The sequence below is a fragment of the Anolis carolinensis genome, chromosome 3, assembly GCF_035594765.1.
Source record: "Anolis carolinensis isolate JA03-04 chromosome 3, rAnoCar3.1.pri, whole genome shotgun sequence".
In the NCBI taxonomy this organism is placed as follows: Eukaryota; Metazoa; Chordata; class Lepidosauria; order Squamata; family Dactyloidae; genus Anolis; species Anolis carolinensis.
The window spans coordinates 63,713,100-63,735,372 of NC_085843.1; the positions used below are offsets into that span (position 1 = coordinate 63,713,100).

At 38.6% G+C, this 22,273-nt stretch overlaps 1 protein-coding gene across 14 annotated transcripts in view; it reads right to left on the bottom strand.

Moving 5' to 3' along the window:
• The window catches only part of robo2 (roundabout guidance receptor 2), a 1,412,536-nt gene that overhangs the window by 119,961 nt on the left and 1,270,302 nt on the right, over positions 1–22,273 (bottom strand). For all 14 annotated transcript variants that reach the window (XM_062977135.1, XM_062977143.1, XM_062977146.1 and 11 more), the window contains 2 exons: positions 11,709–11,880; positions 4,448–4,653 (listed from right to left, as the gene is read on the bottom strand). In XM_062977135.1, coding sequence (XP_062833205.1) covers positions 4,448–4,653; positions 11,709–11,880 — 378 coding nt within the window. The remainder of the gene's footprint in view (positions 1–4,447; positions 4,654–11,708; positions 11,881–22,273) is intronic.

The following is a 22,273-nucleotide window of genomic DNA, read 5'->3' on the forward strand; positions in this document are numbered from 1 at the left end:
TGGGTGAGATTTGTGTGCATGTGACTGATCTGTATTCATTCCACAAATGTTTCTGTCATTTCTTCCGTGTGCATTGTTTTCAAGGGTTTTTAGACAGATACTAAACCAACATAATCCAATGAGGTGTTCTACTTGGCAGTTACTGAAGGAAATAGCCCCCCCCCTTGCCTTCTATGGCAAAGGTCTCATCTTACTAGAACCTCAACAAAGCAATTTATCCTTTTCTGAACATGAATTAGACAAAATAAAACCCAGTAGTACAAAGGATTTTTCAAGTTTAACCTTGAATATGAATTTAAAAGATCCATGTTCAGACATTTGGCAAGTCGGTCTACCAAACTCCACATTTGAAAATGGGAATGTGATGGTCTCACTATCTTTCCCACTCTCTTTCTCATGCAAAAGCAATGTGTAGGAGCATGGTGTCAGCGCCCCAATTTATCTATAATCATAATTGCAATGTTAATTAACTCTAAGAATAGTTAGATGAGTTAATTAGCTCTAAGAGTAGTTTGAAAGTTGTATAACCAAATTGTTGCACTCAGCAATTTCTGTCTCCATTCTTCAGACAGAACCTAAACTGAACTGTAAAAAGTATTGTTTTTGTTCAAGGATTTTTTTTTTGCATATGAACAAATCACCAGATCTGATCAAACAATAACCTGAACTTTAAAGTGACTTACACATTGTTGAGGCTCTTCCCCATGAACAAATATTTATTTTATTTTAATCTTTTTTACAAATTTGATGTATACAACAAAATAATTAATGGATGTGCATGGCTAAACTGACATTTGGCTGTATTGATACTAAAAGATGGACAAGTATCGCACAAGCTTCTGCCATGTAGATTCTTGCCAGAAACCCATCTTCAGTGTTCTGAAAGTTTGTTTGAAATCACTAAGCTACTGTCTTTAATTGCTGCTTTCCAACACTACTGGGGAATCTTGACTATTCAAGCGCATTCTTTAATCCAGCTCTACAGTAAAAATGCATTAACCTTAATGGCCCAAACCTGCCTTTAGCCTTGAGAGGGAGGATAAATTGTTTGCTCAAGGAAAGCTAGCATACATTTTTTTAAATAAATTCCACTTTGTTCCAAGGAGGTTAACAATTCATTTATGAGCATTGATAACATAGTGGCAGAAAACAAAAAAAAACCCCTTTCATTCTGTTATTTTAAAGCTGCCTCTATATGAGGTACAAAAAAGGAGATGATAATAAATGTAAGAAATGAAACAGTACTTGCACTAGGATTTTAATTATGAATACTTTATCTATATTTATCTCTCTGAATGTATAGGTGTCTCTCTGTGCATATCCTCCTTCCCTCCCTCCTTCTCTCTTTCTATATATATTAGACAAACTATTTGCAATTAATTATGCACACCTCACATACTTGTAGCATATCTTTAAATATAAACCATTATTCTATTATTTACTACAATAACACAATTTAATCTATAATGTACAAGATACAGAAGCAATGGATTCAACCATTCCTTTCTTTCACACTGTGTATTGTGCAGACATAACACTCTTTTTCCACTTAACAAACTGCACTTAATAAATTGAGACCTAGAGTCAGCAATGTCTCTCTTCCTGCAAATTGTCCTCTCTCTGGGCTATATTCCATTTCCTTCCCTTACACAGCATGTATAAACACCTATGCTACCTATGATTGAAGTTCAGCAAGGTTTCAACAATTAAGAAAATGAGCTGTTAATCTCAACTCTAGTAAACATTAGTTCATTTTTAGATTTCTAGCTAAGAAATAACATTGAGTGTACAGCTAATTTCACACAAAAAGGAATGATTTATCATACAGATATTGTGTAAGCAATAACAGAGTAATCTGCAAAAATAAACTAATCTACCTCTCAGGCAAGTTCCAGATGATGGTGCTCAAAAAAGGAGCTATTATGTGAAATCTTATAAGGCGCTATTCTATCTTCACTGCTTTTTAATATGCACATAAAACCGCTGGGAGATATCATCTGGAGGAAAGGGGTGGGGTTCTATTAGTACACGGATGATGCCCAAATATATTTCTCCATGTTTTCAAAAATAGCTTTAGCTAAGGATAGCATAGTCTCTTCTGAATGAATACCTGGATGAGATATCGGGCTGGATGAAGAAAAACAAATTGAAACTGAATCCAGATAAGAAATATATGCTTGCCATTAAGGGTCCTAACCTCGGATTGAAGGTGTGTCAAACAGTCTAGACAGGATTATACTCTCCCTGAAAGACTACCTTTGCAGCTTGAGGGTGCTCCTGAATCTGTCTCTCCAAAAGCCACCTCAGATAGTTGCAATAATAAGGAGTGATTATTAGCACCTTCAGCTAATACACCGGCTGTACCCCTTCCTAGAACTAAAGATGGTAACCTCAAGACTGTACTTATGCAGTGCACTTATCAGTGTTCTCAAACTTGGTACCAACTCCAATTAATTCAAATCATGCCACCCAGATTCATTACGGTAACATCTAAGAACCAGCATATTACACTCATGCTAAGGTCACCCCACTGGTTGCCAATTAGTTTCCAGGCAAAGTATAAAGTGTTGGTTATAACCTTTAAAGCCCTACATGGTTTGGGTCCAGGTTACCTACAGGATCACCTTCACCCCTATAATCTGCCCCTTGAAGCACTTAGGTCCTCTGGTGAATATCTATTTCAGCTGGCCATAACCCGACCAGCAACTGTCACCCAAAGGAACTTTTCATTAGCTACTCCTAGATTGTGGAATTTATGTATTTTATTTATTTACAGCATTTATATTCCGCCCTTCTCACCCTGAAGGGGACTCAGGGCGGATCACATTACACATATAGGCAAACATTCAATGCCTTTTAACATAGAACAAAGACACACAAACATAGGCTCCGAGCGGGTCTCGAACTCATGACCTCCTGGTCAGAGTGATTCATTGCAGTGATTCACTGCAGCTGCTCTCCAGCCTGCGCCACAGGCTGAGCCCATGACCTGCCAGAGGAGCTTCGACAGCTAAGAAAACTGTCAGAATTCAAAATACAGCTGAAGACTTATCTTTTCCAGCGGGCCTTCCAGGTCAGTTCTAAACTGTGCATTTTTACTCTACATTTTATTAGTATTGGTGTCAATCTTTTTTCTGTGAATTTTAATATGCACATTTAATAGGATTATATTTATCTGTGTGTTTTAAGCATGTATCCCACATCAAGTCATGAGAAGTGGATAACAAATAACTATTATTATTAATCTATTTTACCATCAGACTGATTAGCATTGAGCAACTGGCACAACTGTTACAAAAAGGACCCTGTCTGTGGAAGATCTTATTTATTCAACCAGAGAAACTATTCAGAAGAATAGAATACATGCACTTCAAAGGTCTCTAGATCATTCAAAATTAAATCACAACAATGCAGTACATTTATAGAAAGTTTCTCATGTTTAACTTAAAATGCCCTGCAGTAGGTGTTCCTGAATAGAAACAGAAAGACATTTGAAAAAAATAGTTACATTTTTAAAAGAAATATTTGAGAAACTTAAAATGAAAAAAAATTGGGATTAAAGAGAATCTTCACAGCTTGAGTTTATTCTTTCTCAAATTTACACATGGTTGGTTTGAGCAGAAAATTTATTTATTTCCAATATTTATATCCTGGCCTTCTCACCCGAAGGGACTCAGGGCGGCATTTTCTGTACATAAAAATATTTCTACACAGAGCGATTCTTTTTCTGCACAGGAAATGCTGCAATTGGGGACTTACTGTGTACAAAATTCACAAATGGGTGATTTACACCGAAAACAGCATTTTCTATACAGAAAACTATATTACTTTTGCACAGAAACATATCACCTGTGTAGAAAATGCTTCTTTCTGTCCAAAACAAGAACAACATTCTTATAGTTCTTGTAGCCTTTCTCATGACAGGAAAAGCTAAAAAAAAATACTCAAGAACTGTTTTACAATGAAATATGTTGCCTCCAAGTGTGGTGGAATCTTCTGGTCTGGAGGTTTTTAAGTAGAGCCTCAATGTCCATCTGTCAGGGGTGCTTTGTATGTTCCTGTCTAACAGGATTGGACTGGATGGCCCTTGTGGTCTTTTCCAACTCTATGATTCTATTACTCTTTTGATCAGGAATGCAGTGAAGACCTACATCCCCACTCCCAAGAAACACATGCTTAAAATAACATAGGAAAGTATTTCATCCTTCCTTCAAACCCTGAATATATTTTTTCTTCTATAGTTGAGAAATAAACCACTCTTGGATGATCAGAGATCTTTTGCTTGTAAAAATGTTTTGTTTATAGAAGTTTACAGTCACAATCTATAAAACGGTTTAATTATATGGCCACTAGAATTACATTCAACAAGTAACAAATTGATTTCTTTTAAGTATTAGTCACCTTGTTTCAAGATGGTAAACATATTATTAGAGCCTGCTGCACTCACCCGTAAAGGTTTAATTTGCAAGGTTCCTTGGTCCTGAATAGATGCTCTTGGATCTCTGCCCAGGAAAGGGAATCCTTCTTTTAACCAGCTGATAACAGGCATTGGGTCACCAGTAGCCTTGCACTTCAATAAAGCTGTTCCATCTATTGCCAATGTCTGGTTTATTGGTCCCTGAAGAATGATGGGTGGAGGCCTGTCTGTTAAAACTGAACAGAAACAATTTTATTTTTAAAAACGTACTACCACATAAATTATATGATTAAGGATCATGTTTATGACATAATAGCAATGACAAAATCTTGAAAAAATATAAATAATATTAGATAATAAAACACTATGTTCCAATTCCTTTATGAAGAAAAATATGACCATGAAGATAATATTTAGAGATTCACTAGTTTTACTGGTGATAGACTAGAATAAAACTGTAAAAAAATACTAACGCTATTTGTACAAGATAAAGAAAAATGTTATAACAAATCAATCCTCTTAGAAAAAAATACACAGCGGTAAGAAAAAAGGAGTGTACACAGAAAGAAAGAGAAGAACTACTTTCCATCTTTCCCAAGAATAATGGAACTATATCCCCAAGTATTATTCTGCTGATTGTACTTAGTTCAGAAGAATAATAATTGGAACTGTATAAAATCAGCTTAATAAAGGATCACGTGAACACATCTACACATTCTTGAATAATCACAGAGAATAGTAATATAAATATACTTTTTATATATTTAACCATAGTTATCATTTATTTATTTGTCCCTTTACTTGCATTGAAAATGAACATAAAATATATTTCAGAACACCTTTGTGGCTTAGTTCCTCAAAACGCAGCTTAGACTAGGATATAAAATACACAATGTCCAATTTAAAAATTGTGCCAATAATTATGTGACTATTCAGATTTAAACTTGTGTTGCTCACACAGCTTGTGTGCTGAAATAGTATTTGACTTTTTAAAAGATGCTGGATTAAATATGGTGTGGAAGCAGCTCTTCGGATTTAATTATTTAAAAATCCACTGGCACAAATATTTGAGTCTTCAGTCTCTCTTTCATAAATTGGATCACCAGAAAATACAATAAAATGATGAGCAATTGCTCCTGAATGAGTAGCACAGTCTCAGATGTTCCTTTCAATTTTTTCAATGTATTTATCAACAATGAAAAAACTTCATTTCTAGCTATAACAAAAAGTAAAAAAGTTTTAATTCACTTAATTGAATGAACTGCTCTCTGGTGAGGAAAAATTCATATTTAATCAAACTGCTTAATTGCTTAGACACCCCATCTTTTCATTGCATTTTAAAACTATGAGCTCTAATCTTTCTCTTAAATTTGTATGCTTGAATTATTTTATAAATCATTCTGTGATTTCTAAGTGCACAACTGCATGTGTGCCTCTTACCGCTACCAGTGGGATATCTTAAAGATGAGGTAAATGCTCATGCTCACTTTTCTTGCAAGAATAGTTTTTCATAAATAATTCTACTGCTAATCTATTCCCTCTGCCATCTGTTAAGCAGAAAAAAATAGCTTTTGCTTCCTACCTGACTAAAAATATAAACATTATATTATAAAATATGAAATTAAATTGTTGTTTAGTGTCAGTATTATTACATTGATAGAACTCCTTTTTTACTTATCGACTCATGTTGTTCAAACATGATCTGAATGTAAATATCTTAAAATCCAAGGCTGAAATAGCAATCAAAATAAACAAGCACTGGCTGTAAAACTGATAAATACATTAAAAAAACAATTTTTGAAATCACCATTCATTGGGATGAGTTTACAATAGGTAGCATATAAAGCTCTCCAATAAATCAAAATGACTATATTAAAATTCCTAGCATGCAGACTTCATAATGGCCTATTATCCATTCATCCACAAAAGAGGATATTTAACTTAAATAATGTAATGTCTGAACTTAAAACATTTTTTTCATGGACATTATGTATTCACTCAAAGCTTAACCTAGAACTGAACAAAACAAAGAAATCAAAGAAAGAAAATATTGCATTGTCCCACATTGTGACAAGTAATCTAATAAAGTGAATATGGAAAAGTCTTTGCCATCTTTGGCAGTATAACTGTAGCTGCACATTTAGAAAGGGGATCTAAGTTATATGTATAAAGATATTTTTTTAAAATATTTAGCTCTTTGTAGAGGCATTGGTTTTGAGATACCATGATTATTTTGAAAGCTGTTTTAAAAATGTCAGTTTCCTTGGCATAGTAATAGTATTTATTATCTCCAAATTAGATGATCATAATCTTTTAACTATAACTGATCAAGTAATTGAAAGATTCCTGGCTAAAAGGAACCTTCAGTATCAAGAATATTACGGATGAGATTACTACAGATTTCCATGACATTGAGAGAATAAGGGCTCATCCAGACAGGCCTTAAAACCTGTCCCATTATATACAATTGTGTAGGAGAATTGTGTCCCTTATATGAAACAGTAACCTCAAAACTTCCTTTACTGCATTTATTAAAACAAATATTTTATGCCATGAATGGTTGATTCTGGATGCAGAATCCATGGATATGGAAGGTCAACTGTATACCAAAATAAAATGGACCTGTGTTCCACTACTTCTACAAGCTTGATTTCTGAGTCCTGTGTTTTAGTCCTTTTAAAACCAAATGTTACTCTAAGGAATTTAATACATAGAGAATAGAAAGATATACTGCAGAACTTAAACTATACACAAACATAACATTTTAAATCAGTGAGATAATACATTTGGAAACACATATTCACATACTGACCAATAAAGGAAATACTGTCAGGCTTATTATTATTATTATTATTTAAAAAACTACAATTTTAAATATGGGTTATGGATTACCTACATACAGAACAATTAGTAACAGGTCTAGAGAATGAAACAACAATAAATTCTGCCAAAAATGAATAATGAATGAATTAGAGAAGATTGGCTTTTAATATTCAAGTGCACTGAAAACTGTATAGAGTTAATAAATGAATTTCCTATATTAAATCCATGCTGACAGGTATATTGAAGCTTTTAGTATATTTGCATAATGTATTATTATATGACTGAGATGCTTACCTAGTTTTCCTTTGAAGAGAATTGGCCAGCCTGTCTTAATTTTTAAAATGATTTTTATTTTCCATGAGAGACAGAGAAACAATTTGTATGGCAGTTTTTCAAGAAAATACGGTATATCTGAATTTCAAATATACATCAAGCTCTTACCACAATCCATAATCAGCAAATTTATCACTCAGCTCAGCACATTTTACCACTGTTAGTAATCTCTACTCATATGCACACTTGAGTTAAAAATATTTCCAACAGAGATTACAAAATGAGAAGTGTAACAAATGAAACATTGCTGCATATGTTATAATTAAGTGCTTATATTTCCTGCACATATGTGTTTTCATTCTGTACTGCCACTTCAATTCAACTTAAATTGCTCCACAGCAAACAAAAATGTGTTCTGAGCAAAAATGATAAGTTACATCTACTATTAAATTATTAACCAGAGAGGGAAAAATGGACTAAGAAGGAAAACTAAGACCACCAGCCAAGCACCAGAAAGTCAATTATTAAAAAATATTATTAGCATTAGCAATGCTGGTGTGCCAATATTTTATTTGGGATAAGCAGCTATACATGCCATTTTGAAAAGTAGTCTATCTTATTAGCATCAATAAAAATAATGTTCTTTTAAAAATAGGTATTAAGAGCAGGATCGAATATAGGTAATCCCATATATATTGCTCTGAATTGCTTGGAGGAGGGCCAGAATACAAAATTAACTAATAAATAAAGGTATAAAGAAATTGGAAATGAGCCTCCTTTTGTTGCAGGTACTTCACTTAATGAACTAATGACTACTTGAGGATACAGAAAAAAATAGGGAGAAGTCATTATTTCTCTTATGTACAAAGAAATGCCAGAGAGTAAGGCAGACTAGAAGACTGGACGGACTGAAGGAAGAATTTCTCATCATTGATATCCTTGAACCTGACTTGCTCCTTTCAGCTCCTGTAGCAGTAAATCTTTTCAGCACCAGCAGGTGCAAACATTAACAGCTCAATGTCCTCTTGGCCAATATTTGTGTGCTCTATTTATTCCAATCACAGCCATGGCACTGAATCAGACAGCTCTGTAGACAGATTTTAAGAAAATACTGCTCTTTCATTAATTTTATATGTCCCTATAATCTACATGTAAATTTGAACTGGATGAAAATGCATCATTTTGTCATCAAGAATGAAAGAAAGGGAAGACTTAAGGAGGTCACTGAGTGAAGGTTAGACTTTAATCTTCAGAAACTCAGCACACTTGTAAAGATGCAAGGATAAGAAGAAATTATCTCTCCTTGTCATAAAAATACTATCATCTTTTCAAAAGACAAAGGAAAAGCGCCAAGTCCATGTTCAGTCCACCAGAACATGCTGCTAAACCTCTCTACCTGTCATTTGTGATGAATCTGTGCTTGTTGAAAGACAGATTATTCAGAATTAGTCTTTTTTTCATATTTGCATGTTATCTTCAGGTCTCTAAGGGACATGTAAAAGCAGATCTGAATGTAACACACTATTTTGATGGTAAAAATTTATCAACGTCTGTCAGGAGATATTTAATGAGTCAGTTAAGATAGATAATATTAAAGTCTAAGAGTGCAATAAAATACCAACCAGACAGGAATTGTGACTTCTTTAGTTTTATTACCAACAACAGTCCAAATTCCAAGAATATTGTCTTATAAGGCTGTATGACTAACAAAAACATGCAGCAAGAAAATTGAACACATATGGACATATATGACAAGATAATGCTTTTTCTTGCAATACCATCTTCCCTGCCAAAAATAATATAATTAGAACATTTATATTAGAAAAGATCCATACATTATACATAGGATAAGCCTGACTTTATTATCACCTCTGAATATTTTATTAAATTTATTCTCATATATGAGTATGCTTTTCATTAATATTAGAACTGTTGTGACTCAAATGCTTCATTAATATATTCACATCTAGTTTTTTTAACAGAAGAGTTCCTGTCATATAACTATTTCCTGCCAAATCCTCTGTTTTACTTCCACAAATTTTCTTCATGCCAAGAATCTGCCATTGTCTTCCTTTATATAATCTTTCTTCTATCCTCCACACTATCCAGATTGCCCTGTTTTAAAATCCTAAGTCAACAAAATGACATATAACACACTTAAGCTGACTTGGTAATAGGAAAGATGATAAGCGAACAGGGCTCTGAAGTGGCAGTGGTTAAATCTGTGAATCTATTATCTTTGTAGTTCAGCAATGTAGGGTTGGTTCACAAAGAAACAAAAGATATTCAGATTAATTTCAATAGGTCACTCTCAATTTATCTTAATATCTAACCCTGATAAACACTTGTGTCTACCTGTAACAGGGGAAAATATTTAATTTTTCTGAGTGACAGGTCATAGTTTAACATATATTTCTTTGTATATGAAATACAATGGGCTTGATGTTTTGTAATATCACTGCTGTCACAGAGACTTGGATAATTCAAAGTGAACCTGTGATCTCCCTCCACTTCTACTCAGCTAAGCATATATTTTTAAACATCCTTAAAATTCTGATAATTAAGAAAGTATATTTCTGTTCCCCATTAATGAGGTCCTGTATGTGGGGTATTTCCAACATCAATAGTGCAAGTTGATTTATCAAAAGCATTAAAGATAATTTAGAAATGAAGGTATAAAAACAATGATATATTTCTATTCAATAGTAATTTTGCTGAACACACTTCTATACTTAGAACATGACTAAGCCAAATTATCCTATTTCTATCTTGTGTTGCACCCTGATGCAACATTTCAGTCAACAAATAAATCAGTGATTCCCAATAGCTCTTAGGAATCAAGATAGTTGAAGAAACACTTGGCTCTCTATATTGATAACAAAAAATATTTGAAAATTGAAATAGACTGAAAGAGATCTGCCACTGAGGAAAAGCTGCAAAAGCTGTGGTATGGTCCTGGCTGCTTCTTCATCAGCTTTACAGTGCCCGTGATTGCCAAAGCAAATTGGCAGAGGGGCATTTGGGGATCACTGGCAGGTGATTCATCTTGCACCTTTGTCAGCTTTTTTATATAAGGGACTTGAGCATGCATGGACTTGATGTCTGAGGAAGCCCCTGAAATCAATGCTTAATTGTATATATATATTTTGTTGCATTATCAGATAACTCCTTTTTCCCAGTTAGTATAGCAAAGGCTGTCTAAATGAAAATCCCTGCTGTTGGAAGGCCAATGGAGAAGTGGCCAACCTGGTCTCCCACAACAGAGAATCCAGAAATTGGGAGTGGCCACCATCATGGCAGATCATTGGCTCAATCTTGGCTGACAATTAATACAGTGAAGACTTTAGTCCAAAATTTAAAGGCACTATTCTAGGTACTAGATCCAACCACCCCAAACAACTACCCTGTTTCCCCTAAAATAAGACATCCCCAGAAAATAAGACCTAGTCGAGGTTTTGCTGAATTGCTAAATATAAGGTCTCCCCCAAAAGTAAGACCTAGCAAAGTTTGTGTTTGGAAGCATGCCCAACGAACAGAACACCAGAGCATACAGGATAGGTAAATGTACGTACCATAAAGTGTTGTACATGGAAATATTGGTAGTAACAAGAAATTCTTGATAGGATTCACATTTTATCTGGTTATGCTGGTTTATGATGACAACTACTGTACAGTATATAATAAATGTCATTTTTTTGTTCAACAATACATGTAAATTCTTCTTCATGGAAAAATAAGACATCCCCTGAAAATAAGACCTAGAGCATCTTTGGGAGCAAAAATTAATATAAGACACTGTCTTATTTTCGGGGAAACACGGTAGCACTGAACCACCAAAAAGATCCTTTCTCATTTTCTCAACAAAATTTACCTTGTGAGTAGAGCAGTCTCCCCCACAAAGACCTTAATATTCAGGTACACTTGCAAGAGAGAGTATACATTTTTAAAATATTTTGTAGACAACTCTGGGAATTTCACTTAACATTAGATTACAAATTCCTATAAGTGTCTTTTGAAAACATGGGCATTATGATCTTTGCAGAGGCAATGGGCAGAGACAGGTCAAAAATAGTTTAATTTTCAGATCATGAGTATCAAAGAGATTTCTCCACCAGAAATGCCTACCACACAAATGGCTACCCATGATACCCCCAAAGAACTATAAAAATAGTACAGCAAAAATTCTATTTCTTACCATCTGTAACTTCCAATTGTGCCTTTGCTAAAATGCTTCCAGCAACTGTGAGTGCTTGGCAGATGTAATAGCCTGCATCAGTTCGCTGAATATTGGTAATAGTGAGATCCCCAGTGGGTGATACAGAATATCTGGTATTGGGCTGGAGAGGCTGGTTTGGAAAGAGAAGATTCTGCAAAGAGAGTATAGTCCATATTAGTGAAATGCTTATGGGTTATCAAGAGAAGAGCACAGTAATAGTCATCACAAGCCAAATGAGAAAATAATAGGGTACTTGCTAAGAGAAAAGTTATTGGTGGAACTGTAAGGAGCCATTTTTAATATAATTTATGTGTAATACATCTGGAAATGCATCATAGTTTTATTGAAGAAGATTTTCTTCATCCTTATGTAGAAACTTCATCACATACAATTATTGAATGAATAGCAGAGATTATATTGCAATTTAAAATAAAGTGTATATTAAATGTGATTGCTCTAGACACATACTAGATTGCAGTTGGTCAACTCCCCTTAGCTTGAACTCAGGGGCGGTTCAACCAGTAGGCAAACTACACAGTTGCTGAAGGCGCCATCCTCTTGGGGGCGCAGTTGAGGTGCCTTCAAGTGCCCTAAGACTAACGAGTAGCTTCTTTTTTTGATTTCTTCTTTTTCCCCCTCCCTGCTGGGAGGGGGCACGCCCTCCGGGTGCGCCTCACCTTCCCCCTCCCGTGTGCGCGCACTCACTCATGGCTGGCAAGGAAGGTGGGAGGGGGAGGCCTGCTCGCACACTCGTGGCCGGAGTTTTCCCTCCAGCTGTGAGTGCACGAGCAGGCCTCCCCCTCCCTTTCCCTCTGGCACTCCCTCCCCTCAGGAACCAACCCATCCATGCACCCTCTCTCACATGCACACACACCCTCATAAGCTCGGTTACAAAAGTTGCCCAGATGGTGGCGCCCCGGCAGCCGGCGTAGCTGGGTCTCCCCTTGCTGCTCTCCTTCCTCCCTTCTCCATCCATCCCATTCCCTCCCTGTCTCCTCCCCTCCTTCCATAAAGCTGCCTCTGGCTAGCCGTGGGAAGAGAGAGAGAGAGGGAGAGAGAGAAAGCAGCGGTGGGAGGAGGCTGTGCATGACCTCTTGTGCATGACCTCCTCTATTTTCCTTCTTGAAACTTTCCCCCTCCTGCCTGCCTGGTTGCCTGCCTCCCTTCCCCTCCCTTGGCTCCTGGCCTAGGCTGGGGGCTCTTCCTCACCTTCAGCCTGACCTTCAGACAGATCTGGGTCGCCAGCCCCGTCTCCACCGAAGGGCCTTTCCCATTGGCCATCACGTAAGTCCCCCCTCAGGTCCGGGGGGAAAGGGGCACCAGGGCCACCTGGCATGGGGAAATGCAAGCCAGCATCCCAAATTGGGGTGGGAATGAAGTAGCATTGGGCGATGTTGGGTTGCTCTCCAAAGGGCCTCCAGATCAGTGCCCATTTGGGAAATCGGAGGAGATTCCTGCCAGCCAGGAGCTTGAAATAGCCCTTCCTTCCCTGGCCGGGTCAGCAGCCATCAGGGGAAAGTTTGTAGTTACACTCCCACCCCAGGTGACTTCGACAGCTATTTTAGCCCCACCGAGCTTTGTGTTGTGGAAGGCTTTTATGGCCAGAATCACTGGGTTGTTCATTTTCCGGGCTGTATGAAGCAGTCTCTCCTGACGTTTTGCCCACATCTATGGCAGGCATCCTCAATGGTGGTGAGTTATATTGGAAAACTAAGCAAGGAAGATTTATATATCTGTGGAAGGTCCAGGGTAGGAGAAAGCACTCTTGTCTGTCAGAGGCCAGTGTGAGTGTTGAAATTAATCACATTGATTAGCATTAATGGCCTTGCCAGTTTCATTCCTGCCTGGGGGAATCCTTTGTTCGGAGGTGTTAGCTGCTGCTAATTGATTCATGTCTGGAATTCTTCTATTTTTAAAGTGTTGTTCTTTATTTACTGTTCTGATTTTAGAGTCTCACTTATCCAACACTCGCTTATCCAACATTCTGGATTATCCAACGCATTTTTGTAGTCAATGTTTTCAAAACATCATGATATTTTGGTGCTAAATTTGTAAATACAGTAATTACTACATAGCATTACTGTGCATTGAACTACTTTTTCTGTCAAATTTGTTGTTAAACATGATGTTTTAGTGCTTAATTTGTAAAATCATAACCTAATTTGATGTTTAATAGGCTTTTCCTTAATGTCGCCTTACTATCCAACATATTTGCTTATCCAACATTCTGCCGGCCCGTTTATGTTGGATAAGTGAGACTCTACTGTACTGGTAGCCAGATTTTGTTCATTTTCATGGTTTCCTTCAATCTGTTGCAATTGTTCATGTGCTTCTTGTAGGTTTCAGTGGCTTCTCTGAGTAGCCTGACATGATGGTATCAGAGTAGTCTAGCATTTCTATGTTCTCCTTCAATATTCTGTTTCCAGGTTGGTTCATCAGGTGCTCTGCTATGGCTGACTTCTCTGCCTGAATCAGTCTGCAGTGCCTTTCCTGTGCTGTAGCAGGAAAGGGAAGCTGTATCTCTGCCCCTCCAAGTGTTTTGGACTTTAACTCCCACAATTCCTAACATCTGGAGGGCCAGAGTTTGCCCAGGCCTCTACACTGTATATATAATGCAGCCCAATACAGCTTTAACTGCCATGGCTCAATGCTTTGTGTTCCTGGGAGGTGTAGTTTTACAAGGCCTTTTAGCCTTCTCTAGACTGGTGCCTCACCGAACTATGAATCCCATGATTCCATAACCTAGAACCATGGCAGTTGAAATCTTGTCTGCCAAAGAATGCTAATATCTCGGCAAACTACAACTCCCAGGATTCAATTCAGCATTGGGCCATGGCAGTTAAAGTGGTGTCAGACCGGGATCACTGGGTTGCTGTGAGTTTTCTGGGATGTATGGCCCATGTCCCAAAAACATTCTCTCCTGATGTTTTGCCTGCATCTATGGCAGGCATCCTCAGAGGTTGGAAACTAGTCAAGTGGAGTTTATATATCTGCGGAAGGTCCAGGGTGTGAGAAAGAAAGAACTACAGCAATCCAACAAATACACTGCTTTCTCAAAATGTTAATTCCCCACCAATAATGTTTCTTTGTATTGACTCTTGTTTTCTAAAGTTTTAATTTGTATTTATTTTACTCTTGGCAACTGAAGGTGATATATACATCTTAGGACCTAAGTACCCTAAAAGTACCAAATCCTATCTGATTTTGGAAGCTAAGCAGAGTCAGCCATATAGTAGGGTTTCGCTTATCCAACCTTCACTTATCCAACATTCTGGATTATCCAACACAGTCGGCCTCCCGCCCGGATCCACAGTTATTTCTTTAGGCAGCAAGGACTGAAGTTTTTACGGATTTAACTTCCAACAATGTTATTCCTGCAAGTTTATTTTATGCAATTCTATCTTTATTTGCAGTCAATTTGTTAATAATAATAGCCAATGTTTTTGTGGTCAATGTTTTCAATAAATTGCAATGTTTGGTGCTAAATTCGTAAATATAGTAATTCCTACATAACATTATCATGTATTGAACTGCTTTTTCTATCGATTTGTTGTAAAACATGATGTTTTGGTGCTTAATTTGTAAAATCATAATGTAATTTGATGTTTAATAGACTGTTCCTTAATCCCTCCTTATTATCCAACATTTTTGTTTATCCAACGCTTTTATTTTTCAGTGATTGGTTTGGGGGAGGGGACGTCAAAATTCTCTTCACTTACACTTGAAAATTTCCTAGGACCAGCCCTGCTTGAACCTATTTACTTGCCTTATGCTGAAATGTTGCCTACATGAGAGTGGGACCAAGGACGTGTACACATTCCCTGGCATCAGGTTAGTGCATTTCTGTAAGGTCTGACTAAGTTTGAGGCTATTAAATACAAAGGCCCAGCTGCTGATATATAAACTGGCACTAGGAAAAATCCAGGGGGAACTCCTCTCCTCCTTTCCAGATGGCTGTGCTAAACAGCATAGAGGAACAGGTCCAGAGTGAAATATGCCTTATCGTTAATAGTGGCTGTTCAGTATTGTACTAACTCTAAGCAGCTGAACTCAGCACTGCCATAGAATCATTACAAAGGGAAGGAGTGTTTGTTGATGAGGAAGGAAAGGTGTCTTGGGCAATTGAAATGACAACTAGACGCTCTAAAAAAAAGCCAACAACATTAAGGTACTTGGCACATAAAATTAAAGAAGGCTAAAGTATCATGTTCTCAATTTTGATGATAAAACATAGTGACTGGACTTTTAAAATACTTAATAGGTTGATGTTTCACTACAAAGCCTTGGAATTTTTATGTTAGGATGGAACATTAACCTAGTTAACCTCTGTTGCTTCACTGCAGCCCAATTAAGAAAAACATGTGGATATAATGAATCACATTGAACTATGTTTCAGCATTTGATTATAAACAACCGAGATATCAATTTTTATGTTACATTTATTTGCCAAAAAAGAGAGAACATTCTAGCCCTCTGGGATCGGAGTCTCAATATTGTAATTAATTCTGCAGGTTTGTAATTAAACAGCTTCAACATGTTACAATCAGTAGGTAATAACATTCAATTAAAGACACAAGACACATTTTCACCTTAAAATGTTTTACCCTTGAAGTAATACCAATGGAAGAGGATAAAATAGGGTATTAACACTTTTCAATTACGCTAAATGACTTTAATCCTGCAAATGATGTCCTACTTTAATTAGAAGCTCTTCTCTTTATTACAACATGATGGATGTCCACTTTATTAGATTCAAGTGTGACACCATAAGCCCACTTTACATAAACATTACCATGTTATTAAGCTTTTCTCACAAGAAGGTCTTTAAAATGTTTGCTATCAGTTCTTATTTTAATTTTTAAAAATGAGGTTATATTTTTCTCTTGAAGCATATTTTTGCATAGCAAAGCAATACTGTACTTTTAAAATATAAATATCAAGTGCCATATACATTGATGGTGCTATATTAATACATGATAACAACAATGATAACAATAGCCTCGGCCTTCCGATAGAGGTCAAATTATAACAGAATGAATATGAACCATCACAAATAATACTAATGAATCCAGTTCCCAATCAAAGCATGTGGATGACCTGATGAGACAGATGCTTGATTATGTATACACTCATTGATGATTTAAAATCTAACACACAAGGTGTGTATCAAACTGCAGTTCTATGCATGCTTATCCAGATGTAAGTGCCATTAAACAGAGAAAGTATTGCTCTGCTAAGTACATCCAGGTCTGTAGACAGAAAATAATGATTCTTACATCACCGTCTCACTCGTTCAGTCGTTTTCGACTCTTCATGACTAGAAAAAGCTACTAAAGATTTTTCCTCTCTTCTAATTCTTCTAATTTTTGGTCATGTTTGAAAGTGACTACCAATGCGGGAGGGAAGTGGCTTTGCCCCTTCCTGTCTCACCTCAGAATAGTTCACCTTGCTATTGACACCAAACCCCACACAAAAGGTAGTCTTTTGTAGTTTTATTGAGCAAAAGCAAATATATAAATCAAAGCAGGCAGATATAAAGTTCCCAAAGCTGTGGTAAAGGGGTCAGTGAAATCCAATAGTTCATAAGCAAAACAAAAGGCAATAAATCCAATAATCCATAGGCAAAACAAGAGTATAATAGTCCATAGGCAAAACAAGAGTCCAAAATCCACAAGAACAAAGGTTACAAAGATCCAGGAACAGGAGAATCCCTAAGGCAGGGAAGCATGGACATCCACACAGATGAAGCGAGGATTTGCTTTGACAAAGATCTGTCTCAAAACAAACAGTTTTAAAGGCAACCCAAAAATGCACTTCTTTTTCCTTCAGAGGCCTCTCGTTTCCCAGCCAACCTCAAACTACGATGAGGCTGAGACATTCCTTTCCATTGCAAGCGATCTGCTCTAGATAGTGATGGCGCTTCTTCAAGGCCTTCTACCTCATTATCTCGCACCTGAACTGAACTGGGAGGCTGAGACATCTCCAGCTCATTATTTCCCATGGGAATGTCCTCCTGGCTGTTATCTATGACCGGCTAGTTCAAAGGTTCATCCTCAAGCTGCATTTTTCGAGCCTCTGAATCAGCCTGTATAATTCCCATCCCCATGCCATCATCCTGAAAGGCATCCTGCATCCCATCATTTGATTCTTGTATCTGAAACCCAGAATATCCTTCTTCATCGTCACTCTGGCTCTGCAGGCTATGCTGTTGCTGAGTCACAACACCTCCCACCGAAAGAAAATTCTAGAAGGGGGTGGGGCTTCTAGGAAGCAGCCCGCCTCCTAGATCACTCACTTTCTGAACGTCGGGGAGGAAGGATCTGAAAGTGGGAGCTCCTGCTCAGCGAGGGAATCCTGTGAGTCATCGAGGAGAGAGTGTCCATCGGGCCATCTTCAATTGTGCTGCTGTGGAGAAGTTTGTAGATGGGCTGGCGAGGCGAAGGAGTGGGGTTAACTGGGTCATCCTGACTCCCCCTGTTCTCCTCCCTCGCTGTTTCTGAAGGGAGTCTGCATTAAACCTTCCTCTTGGTTGTTATGGGTTGGTGCGGTGGGGTTGCGCACCTCCCCTCAGTTCCTGCCATTTGGTTTCTCACTGAGCTGTCTTTGCCATGAATGGTCCTCCATTTTACCACAGGGCAATGTCATTTGATTGTTCATTTGGGCTAAGGTGGCTATGTAGATGTTTGGCCAGGTTCGCTTCAATTTTTCAGCTTATTTGCTATTATTTGGTGTGTTTGATTTTTGTCCGAATGATTTATATTTCCTAGTATGGGTCTGGCTTGACTGTGTCTTACTAGTGGCTATTGCTTGCTTTTGGGGGGATAAGTGGCTTATCAGCTGCCATTTTGGCATGTTCGTGGTGGTCTTAGTTAGTATAACTGTGTTGCTGGGCAGATTTAGAGGCAGTTGGGGAAGCGCTATCTTTGGGCCCTTGTTGCTGGGCAGATCTGGATGGCAGTTGGTGAGGAGCGATTACTTTGAATTTCATGCCCTTTTTGTGCTGCCTTTTTTACAGCAATTTTTAGTGAGTTGGCCATCTTTTGTCGCCATTTTGGTTGAGGGCGTGTCGGCCATTTTTATTTCTGGTGCCAGTGCCATTTTTCCAGGTTCAGGGGCCATCTTTTTATGGGTAATGCCTATTTATATGGATGGCCTGGTGGCCATTTTTGTTTTGGGCGCGGCGGACATACTTGTTGGGTCAGGTCGACCATGTTTATTGGCAATATTATTATCCGTTGGTCATCTTTATTGAGGGCATGTTGGCCATTTTGGGTTGGTCACATTCACCATTTTGTATAGTCCCAGTGCTCATCTTTGTATTGGTAGTGGCCATTTTTATTTTGGGCTGGTGGCCATGACTGTTGGCACAGCAGCCATTTTTGTTTAGGGCAGCAGCCATTTTAAGTTAGGCCTAGTGGCCATTTTATATGGACTACAGCCATTTTTATTCAGGCCTAACAGCTATTAATTTACATAGGCAGCAGTAATGTTTAGTTTTCTGTTAAATATTAATTTATTTAAGCTGGAGGTATTTATTAACTATAGATTATCTTATTAATTGGTATGAATTTTGGAATTAATTGATTTATGAACTTGTAGTCATGCCAGTTGCATGACCTCGGAGGTGTCTATGGACAACGCTGGTTCTTCGGCTTAGATATGGAAATGAGCACCAACTCCTTGGTCTCCCCCCTCCCCCCCTTTTTGTGTAAGTGCTTGGGTCTTACTGATTCCTTTATTCTTACAGTATGGCACCAAAGAAGAATATCGGGGGGGGGGGGAGGCAAGGGCCCAGCCAAGAAAGCTCCTGCCAAATGCCTTCCCCCACCGAGTGCTCCTGCAGATGAGGAGGAAGATTCATCCCAGCTGTTGAAGGCGCACGTATCAATTTGCTCGAAAGAGAAAAGGCAGTGGCTGCTGCTATGGAAGCTCAACCATCTGGTGAGGGCAGTAATACCATGTTAATAAAATCTTTGTGTTCCCATATTTCTGCCTTAGAGGAGGAGAGGCGAACCGGGATGCCTGCTACAGATGACCACTTGGTCACATTGACATCGGTCGCTGCAGAAGCCATTCCATCAACCTCTGCGGCTGGGGAGGCGAGGCGTGTTGCCACTGCTTTAGGTAATGGGGACGCACACATTTTCCCCTGGGGAGTGGCTGATTCTCAGGATTTAAATTCAACTCAAACACCTTCAGAGCCTGTCCCCTCTACCAGCAGTACGCAATTAGCTATTTTGGCCCCTGTTGTCGGGACACCAAGCCTTGTGGGGTCTTCGGTTACTGCAACTCCCACTATGGAAAGCTCACTTTGTTTTTGGGGCATGGCTGATTGGCCTTTGCCTGCCCCTGATAGCCTTAGTGCGATGGCTTTGGGCTCTCATTTGGCCCAAAAAACTGTCAATAAAATTCAACGAATACATTGACATTTTTACCCTGTTATTTCAGGGAATTGGATAAGAAAGAATAGGACGAAATGGATGATGAAAGAAAAGAAATTATTAAAAAGCGTAAAGTGGACCAGAATTGGGGTAACTGGTTCTCTTGTTTTTTTATTTATGGTGGGGTTCTAGTGAAGGCATACCCTTCCAGATCTCACTCTCTTTTACAATATATGAATATTATTAATTCGGCCTATGTGAATTTTAAAGGGGGTGCTTGGCTCCTGTATGACAAACGCTTTAGGCTTCGTGATGCCCAATCTCCAACTTTGTGTTGGGACCTGATAGATCACCAACTCTGGTTGGAATTTTTAACTCTGGCACTCCCCATTTCAGGTGAGAAGGCCGACAGTGGGCACACAATCCAAAACCATAGGGCTGGGCATTCCTTTCACCAGCCGCAACATCTGCAGCATCAGCAACCGCAGCAGCGCTTGCTGTGCTGGGAGTATTCTTCTCAAGGAATTTGCTCCCGGAAGGGATGTAAATTTCAACATGTTTGTGCCATTTGCTCAGGGCATATTTCTGGCGTGAGACTTCCACATCATCATGTGCGGATTACCCGTGGGATTAGGGCTGATTTGGACATATGGTTGCAATTTTTAAGTCAATTTAATGGGTTTTCTTTTTGGAGGCAGGACCTATTGTTGAAAGACGCCCTTCAGATAGTGTCTGATGCCTCTGGAGCCATCGGCTTTGGTGTATTTTTAAATGGGCATTGGTGTGCTGAGTTATGGCCCGAGGGTTGACACACTAGGGGTATAACCTCTGATTTAATATTCCTGGAGTTTTTTCCCATTTTGGTAGCAGTGACGCCGTGGGCGGATCAATTGACAAATTCCACTGTCCATTTTTGGTGTGATAACCAGGCCACAGTGCAGGTTATCAATTCGCTAACATCTAGGTCACCCAGACTGATGGAGGTTTTGAGGTTTTTTACACTCCACTGTCTAAAGTAGAACATACTGTTTAGAACTTTTCATATCGCAGGAACAGATAATACTCTTGCTGATGCTCTGTCCCGTATGCAGATGGAACACTTCAGGCAGCTTGCCCCCAGCGCAGATTTGCACCCCCAGAGCATGTTTGGAAAATTGGGAACAGTCCATAGTTCGGGGAATGAAGCTAGCCTTGGCTACGACTTCCAGAAAATCTTACATCAGATCGGTGCAGGAGTTCTATGAGTTCAAAAAGTTGTATGCCATAAGTTCTGTTTCACCGGTTCCATATGAACATGTCACACAGTTTGGCGTTTTTCTGGAAAGGAAGGGGTTGGTCCCTCAAACCATTTGTGCCAAGTTATCTGCCCTGGCTTATTGGCTTAAGGCACAGGGCTTTCCAGATGTCACGGCCGATTTTTGGCTTCGCAAATGGCTGGAAGGCTTGTCTAGAGAGCAAGCTAGGCCACGAGACAGTCACCAGCCATTGGCCCCAGAATACTTAGGGGTTTAAAGCAAATTTGGCCCCAAATTTGTGAATCCCAATATGAACCTATGTTATTCCAGGTGGCAGCTCTCACTGCTTTCTTTGGGGCTCTTTGAGTTAGTGAGTTGGTCGCCTCTTCAATTTTTGGACCTGCGGCTCCAGCAGGAAAAATTAGAATTGGTAATTCGGTCTTCTAAAACGGATCAAAAGGGGAAGGATTCCATTATTAAATTGGGACGTTGTAGTGACTCTGAAATATGCCCAGTTGCAGCAATGACATCTTTTGTTGCATGCAGGGGGACAGCAGCGGGTTTCCTTTTTTGTCATCGGGATGGAGCGTTGTTGACAAAATACCAGTTCTGGGTCTTGACTTCCAGGGCTTTAAAAATGCTGGGGATCAAGGATCAGAAGTTTGGTACTCATTCCTTTAGAACTGGAGCTGCTTCCACTGCTGGTGTAATGGGCTATTCAGTAGACAAAATAAAAGTGTTGGGCAGATGGAAATCTGGTGCTTACTGTGCGTACGTGCGTCATATGTTGGATTAGTTACATGGCTTTGTTTTTTGCAGAACCCACCCTGTTGGCGAGTAGACGCCATGTCTTGATTTGCGGGCACAGTTATGTGCACTGGGCAGAGTGACAGGCGCGCAGAGGTCCCTGCGGCCAGCATCTCGGCCT